Genomic DNA, 7,656 nt, shown 5'->3' on the forward strand with positions numbered 1-7,656 from the left:
CTTTTTATATTCTTGCTGTGTTTTCTTTTCAAATTGGCTCTACCAAACAGTCCAAGTAACACAAGTGGAATTATTTTCATTTGTTTGTATTTTTGTTATTGGTATATCTTCCACTTCATATGTTTTCCGTTAACATTGTTATTCTGGTTTGGACACAAAAGGACGTTTTGTTATGGTCACGTGACTCTTGCAGATCAAGAAAAGGAAATGTTTTGTAGTGGATGTGTTTGTTTGTTTGGTGTCTTTCCTTTAGTAGCATTTACAACTTCTTTTGTGTTCATTTATAAAACTGCATTTTACTCAAGTAGAATGAGTTATTTAATTGCTTTTGTACCAATCATTGTATTATCAGTATGCATTTTGTTGTGTGGAAATGTAAGTTGTTTGAAAATAACACGTTATGTGATGTGTCCATTATTATGTCCAGATTGGTGTGGATGTTTAAAATCATTGTTTTGTTGTATGTGGTATAAGTATTCCGCAAGTGATCCTCTACAAGAAACAATCTATTACAGAAATTGAGAAATTTGTTTATATCTTGTATTTTTGTTTCGAGTTATAAGTAGAGTTTAAAAAACAATTCAATTGTAGCCTTTTCATTCCTTTCTATTATTTTTTTTTATTTGAAAAAATTAATAAAATCACTTATAAATATAAATAATTGTGTTAATAATTTTTGAATAACAGACTTTTTCGACTTTTGAAAAGGATTTTAAAAACTCATATGTAATTTAAATAAATTAATTTTCACACTGATGATATAAAAGTCGAGTCAGTCGATAAACTTTGTCTTTTTTGACAAAAAATATTTTTTTTGTTTTATAAAAACGCGAATTAGATAAAAATAAAAAAAACGATAAAAATATTGAAACAACGATTTTGGATTTTCCAAAAAAATTCCTGAAATATTCCATTTATAACAATCTAAAAATCGACAGACACTGTTACAGACCTAACAACGTTGAGCAAATGACTATAATTATAATTTAATTTCCATTTATTACAATTATTCTAAATACGAATTTTGTAGTTATCATTATATTAAACATCGAAAACTTTTAATTGAAAATTATTATTATTTTCTATGAGATTCACTTCTTTAATAATTTTAACAGTGATATGCTTAAGTACCTATGCACTTGACTACACGTTTTATGACGACTTTTCAAAATATCAACCAAACAAGTTTTTATTTGATTATTATAACACGACAGGCTTGGGTTACATGACTCAACGTATATCACCTTCTTCCCAAGTAGTTTATCAATTAAACGGCAAAAGCACTTCAAATGTATACTCAACTCCTCACATATCCAAATACATTCGACGAGGTATGATCAGCACCATTCTTCAACCCGTCCAAAATTTAATGCCATCAACCGCTTACTCAGTTTGTGGACTTTCGCTCTTCTCAAACACTTCATTCTATTGGGCTCTCAATTTGGTGATATCTCCCGAGTCCAGGGGATATAAACACTTTGCCGAAATGAATTTGGGGTATGACGGTGACTGGGCTGTAGCTTCCAAATATGTTATAAGAGGCTATGGATATACCAAACCCAATTGGGCGTGGCAATTTGGTGAGAAATTCAATCTTACATTTATATATCACGAAGCCGCAGTGATTGGTCTCATATATACCGAGACAAATGAACTACTCTTTAATATGACTTACACTTATAACACAACAAACTTGAACTTCCCCGCAGCTCCAACTTTAAGAGGAAATGGCATGAAGACCAATTACTATCTTCTTACTGCATCGGCAGATGTTTATACAGACAAACCGAGACTTGCCCCACCATTCTACAAAACTGATTTTGCATGTGAATATCCAGAAAAACAAACTGCGACTGGATTTTTTAGAGTCGCGAAAAGTAGTTTGGACAAGAAATTTTGGTTCTATGACCCCAACGGATATCCATTCTTTTTACTTGGCACAGATCATATTAACTTTGCAGCCGGGTACGACTGGGTACTCTCTCAAAGCCCATACAATGAAGTTGTGAAAAGTAAATATAATAATAGTGTCACTGAATGGTGTGATGCACAAATAACAAGATTGAAGGAGTGGGGGTTTAATGGAGTCACGATGAATTACCAGAGTTGCTTAATACATAAAGGACTAGTCCACACCACAAGACACGAGTCGACTAATTTTGCAAAACAAGTTGATTATATTGTCCCATCGACTTCGTGGACGGGATTTCCTAATGTGTATTCAGAACTGTGGGAAGACTACCTTGGGATGCTTTTAAAGGACATTTCGGAAACAAGGGAGGACCCTTGGATCATCGGCCATTTCTTTGATAATGAACTGCAGTGGTGGGGAGAAAGAGAGCAACAAGGCAATCTTAAGGGAGACTGGAATTTATTAAATTCCACGTGGATTTTAAGTAAAAATAGCACTGCAAAAATACATGCTGGAGAAATCATACAACAGTGGATAGAAGTCAATGAAAGTGGAAGTACTTACAAACAGAGTTTTGAGAAGCTTTTTGGAGTGAAAAATATCAACTCGATTCAAGACTTTTTGGAGAGTGAAAAGTCTGGAGAAGTGTGGAGTGAGGATGGGAAGAGTATTGGGAGGAAATTTTTGAGAGACACCGCCGAACGTTATTTTCGAACTGTAAAATCGACGTTTCAAAAATACGATAAAAACCATATATATTTGTGTGCTCGATTTCCAGGAGTATATCCAGACATTTTAGATATCATTAACAAGTATTGTGATATTAACACTTTTAATAATTATCCATTCGTTTCACCGATATCTGGTGTTCCTCAAAACGTAGTTAAATACCTTCGTAGCATCGCCGCATCCACTCCAGATATTCCAATGATGATTACAGAGTGGAGCTTCCCCTCTTTAGACGCGGGGTTGCCGTGTACAAGTGGAGCTGGGACGCGTGTGGATAATCAGAATGAAAAAGCAAATTCAATTCAATTTTTCCAAGCACAATTGATGAATTTGGAGTTCGTTGTGGGAAGCGATTACTTCATGTTTATCGACCAGTCGATTCACGGCAGTGCAGAGACCTTCCAAGAGAATTCCAATTATGGACTTGTGAATGGGAGTGACGTGCCGTATGACACTGTGACACAGAAAATCAGACAAATCAACAGAGAAGTTTGTCGTCGAAGAGTTGGCAATTATTCTTTCAATGACTATAACGCCAACAAGAAATTACTTTTTGCTGAAAATGAAACCAAAAATTTTATGTTGAACAAAGAAATTTTAAGAGGAATTTGGCTGAATGTTACTGATAATAAAAACATCCACTTGTTCTATCAAAATGTTGATTTGGGGAGGTTTGAAGTCAATATAAGATACTCCTATCAGCTCAAAAATGACACTCAAAACACAATTTCTAAAGGGTTTTGGACACCCACATTTGTCAAATTAAATCGAGTATTTGAGAGTACTGATACCGTGGAGTTATATTATCAGTGCACTACATGGGAGAATAAAACGTGCGAATTCTGCTTTGTAATTCCTAAAGGCGAAATAATAAAAAAATCAATGCATAAAAATATGAAGCGAGCAGAGAAGAAAACGCCATGGATAGCTGTACGCCTCTCAAAGTATTCTGATGGGTATTCTCTGTCAAATGAAATCCAAAATTACAAAGTCATTGGGACGAACGTGATTTTAAGTCAAACGGAGTTTGGGTCGGAGTCTGTGTATGGAGCAACGTCGGGAAATATCAATTATTGGAAAAGCGAACAATCTCTCGTTTTAACTAAATATAATACAGGAGTGGGAGCTTGGGCTTTTCCAGACTCAATAAGAGTCTATCGGCAGTACACTAAAACACTGAGCATGGGTCAAACTTTTGAAAAAGAAGAAAATATGAATGTGGATGGAGTGTTCGAAGCAAATAAAGAAAATTTGAAAAGAGCAGGCCTCTATGTGTTCTTTCCTTTTGAAACAAATTGTGGAAAAGGTGAATTCGGATGTTTCAATCAAAGTTTGGATTATGTGATGAATGAAATAGCAATACAGTACACACTCCCAATACCTCCAGAATTACCATCAATTTCTGGAACTGCAACATATGCTATTTTCGTTGCATTTATCATGCTTTTAACAATATAAATCAAATTTATTGTTATAATTTTAATTATGCAGATAATTAATTAATTTATTTATTTATTATAAACTAACTTATAACAACAATTTTGTGGTTGGGTAATATAATGCAAATATAGTGTATTTGAAGTTGTTTTTATCACAAAAGAGGGAGAATAGAAATGCAAAAATAACACCTTTGTTTTCAAATTGACTTGTTTTTATCAAGATATATAAAGTCTTTTCTTGTTTTTTTATTTTTTTGGCTTCTGAATTGTTATGCAAATTATAAACTTTTAAGAAACGGAAAAAATATTTAATAAATTCGAGATATCCCGAATTTTTAGACTATTAAAATTTTGTTCATTGGGATTGAATGTATTGAAGTTAATATTTTTCCTTTATTAATGCGTGGAATTATTGCAATGACATTTAGCAAATAAAATTGTTTTTGATTCGTAAAAAATATGCTAAAAGTCAAATTGTTTATACGAAAAGTATTTTATTAAACGATATATTTTAAGAATCAACTACCACTTTAAGTTTCTTAGACATTTTTCAAGAAGTTAATTTAAAAAGTTTTGTTTTCCAATTTTTTTTGATTTTATGTTGGTTGTTTTTGAAACAATATAATTTGAGTTTAAAAATTGTTTGTCCAATTACGTTAATTGTTATGTTTACATATTTTAAATAAACATAGTGTATTTTTATTAACTTAAATTTCTTATGTTAAACAATAATTCCATGATAAATATTACATTCAAAAAAATTTTTGATATATAAACGATTTTAAAAAACTCACATAATATTAATGTTCTTGGTTTTCGTGTTCCTTGTCTTCTTTTCAAGAGCAGATGATGAGAGTAGTTCTTCAAGTGCAGAACCTGTTGGCACTTGTTTCCAATATGACGAAACAAATAAATGTATTAGAGATGGGTCTACTCGGTGTTCTGGTGAAGTAAAAATAACAGACAATCTTTATAATAAGGTATGTGATGATGGTTTCTCCCATAACGACAAAATGACAAAATTGGAATTTAGTACAACAACTAAAGTGAAACTTGGGAGAAAAGCATTTTTTGATGCAACAGCGTTGGAAAGTGTAACCTCAACTATGGGGTTTGAATCACTTGGTGATTATGCATTTGAAGGTGCAACTTCACTTAAAGATTTCAATTTAACTTTTGTTGTTGTTGTGCCAACAGGTTGTTTCCAAAAATGCACCTCTCTGTATTCTATCATGGGCATGATGTATCTTACAACAATTGAGGATTTTGCATTTATGGACAGTGGGTTAGCTACAATACATCTAAACACTGCAATGACTAAAATAGGAAATTACGCTTTCAAAGGAACTTCACTTAGTTCTTTGACACTTCCAAACAAAATTACTGATTTTGGTTCAAATGTGTTTGAGGATGTTGTTTCTCTTGATATGGTTGAATTGAGTCAGATAACAGCCATACCAGACTCAACTTTTAGTGGATGTACTAAAATGAAATCAATTACCGGTGCTGATAAAGTGACAAGTTTTGGTGCCTCTTCATTCCAAGAAACATCACTCTCTTCAATAACATTTTCTCCTTCCCTTGTCGAAATTGGCGACTCTGCATTCCAAGAAACCAAACTTGTAACTGTGACACTCCCAGAAACTGCAATTAAAACATTTGGGAGTAGTGCATTTGAAAAAATTGAAACGTTGACTTCAGTCAATCTTGGTGGTAATATCAACATCCCGTCACGGACTTTCTTTGGGTGTTCCAAACTTGCCCAAGTAAATTCTTTTGACAAAATAGTCATTTTTGGTGCTCAGTCTTTTTCTAATACCCTATTAACAACTTTGGCTTTTGCTGAAAACGTTCAGTCTATTGGAGAGTTTGCTTTCAGCAATACAGGTGTCACAGACATTAAACTGCCATTTTCACTTACTACTATTGGTGAAGGTGTTTTTAATGGGTGTGCCAATTTAGCAACAGTCGATGTCAATGGACTGACAAAAATACCCAAATCGTTATTTAGTGGTTGTGTCAAATTGACCACTGTAACTGGCTTCGACAAAATCACTTCATTTGGTGAGATGTCATTTTTATTGACGTCTCTTCCTAAGTTGAATTTCTCACCAAAGCTGGAGAAGTTGGGTGATATGTCTTTTATGCAGAGCAAAATGCTGACAGAAGTCACAATCCCAAAAGTAGCAGATTTTGGAGAGAGTGTGTTTAGAGAAGTGCAATCACTCAAACAAGTAGATCTAACACAAAACACTATTATTCCAAATAACACTTTTAATCAATGCACCCAATTAAGCAACGTCAGCGGATCTGAGTTAGTTGAAATTGTTGGAAAAGATGCTTTCAAAGATTGCATAATGTTAAATGCACTTAATTTGTATTCACATTTGACTACACTTTTGGATTCTTTGAATTCGCTGAAATATCTTTTCTTCCACGGAAAGGAAGCTCCAAAAATAATACCAAGTGACCCAACACTCAGTCAAACTATAAAGATATTTGTGAAAGAAGAATTCAAAGCTGAAATGTTTGGAGGAGTGAAGGTGATGAAATTGGGATGTAACGAAACACAATTTGTGGATATCACAAAAGATACACCAATGTGTACCAATTGTGAAAAAGATAAAAAGAGTGTTGATGGAAACAATTACTTCTGTGAAGTTGAAGTAGATGAGTGCATTTTAAAACATGAAAAATGCGTGTTGTGTGAACAAGAGAAGTGTGTGAAATGTGCAGATGAATATGTTCTTGATAAAATTGATGATAAATGTGTTCAAGAATGTCCATCTGGATACTACACTGAAGAGGGACATTGTGAGAAGTGTAAAGAACATTACATCACACCATGTGAGACAGAAGAATGTGAGAAATGTACTACAAGTGGGGTGTTTGGAACATTGGTAGTTAGTGTGATTCTTTACGTTCTTCTAATATTATAAATCATCGAACATTTTATTTATTTGTTTAAATTTTCAAAAAATTTAATTTTAATGTAAAAATAAAAATATAATTATATAATTATTATTATTCAAAATAATAATCAAAATTATAAAATTGGAATTATTATAATTTGAATTATTTTAAATTGTTTTTACTATAATAAATATATCAAGTTTTGAAAGGTTTTATTATTATATAAGTTTATTTTAATTAAATAGTTAAATGCCTTCATAAGATAATCAGAGATACAATACAATTACTTCTTTGCTTTCTTCTTCTCCTTCTTCTCGTGGGTTGTTTCTTCGTGTTCAGTGTGCATGATTGAAGCAAGTGCATATGACTTTGTTGGCGCTGGATTGTCGTCCGTCTGGAATCTCTTTCCGCCCTCCTTTGCTCCGTTTCTCTTTCTTGGTTTTGTTGCCATTGAATGCTTTCTCTTTCAAAATCAATCTTTTATTTGGTGTTCTATTTCTTCAACACACTTTTGTTTGGGTTTCTTGATTTGTAATAACATCTGGGAAATTCCCACACAATGCCGTCATATACACGCTGTTGTTTTAAATAGTGATTCGCATCCCAAAACTGCAAGACACGACACACGACGTGTCGCCATTTGGCTGTTATTTTTGGTTTCTA

At 33.0% G+C, this 7,656-nt stretch overlaps 2 protein-coding genes across 2 annotated transcripts; both read left to right on the plus strand.

Annotated features, from left to right (window-relative positions):
• Positions 1 to 1,369: 1,369 nt before the first annotated feature.
• EIN_344030 (hypothetical protein) lies at positions 1,370 to 4,099 on the plus strand (the record flags this gene model as incomplete). Its single annotated transcript, XM_004255206.1, has 1 exon — positions 1,370 to 4,099. The coding sequence occupies one exon, from the start codon at positions 1,370 to 1,372 to the stop codon at positions 4,097 to 4,099; it is 2,730 nt and encodes a 909-aa protein (XP_004255254.1).
• Positions 4,100 to 5,093: 994 nt separating this feature from the next.
• Positions 5,094 to 7,019, plus strand: EIN_344040 (hypothetical protein; the record flags this gene model as incomplete). The annotated part of the gene is made up of 1 exon (XM_004255207.1): positions 5,094 to 7,019. One exon carries the CDS (start codon positions 5,094 to 5,096, stop codon positions 7,017 to 7,019), a length of 1,926 nt encoding a protein of 641 aa, XP_004255255.1.
• Positions 7,020 to 7,656: the final 637 nt, after the last annotated feature.

Source organism: Entamoeba invadens, assembly GCF_000330505.1.
Source record: "Entamoeba invadens IP1 unplaced genomic scaffold scaff_1105074724577, whole genome shotgun sequence".
Taxonomy (NCBI): Eukaryota; Evosea; order Mastigamoebida; family Endamoebidae; genus Entamoeba; species Entamoeba invadens.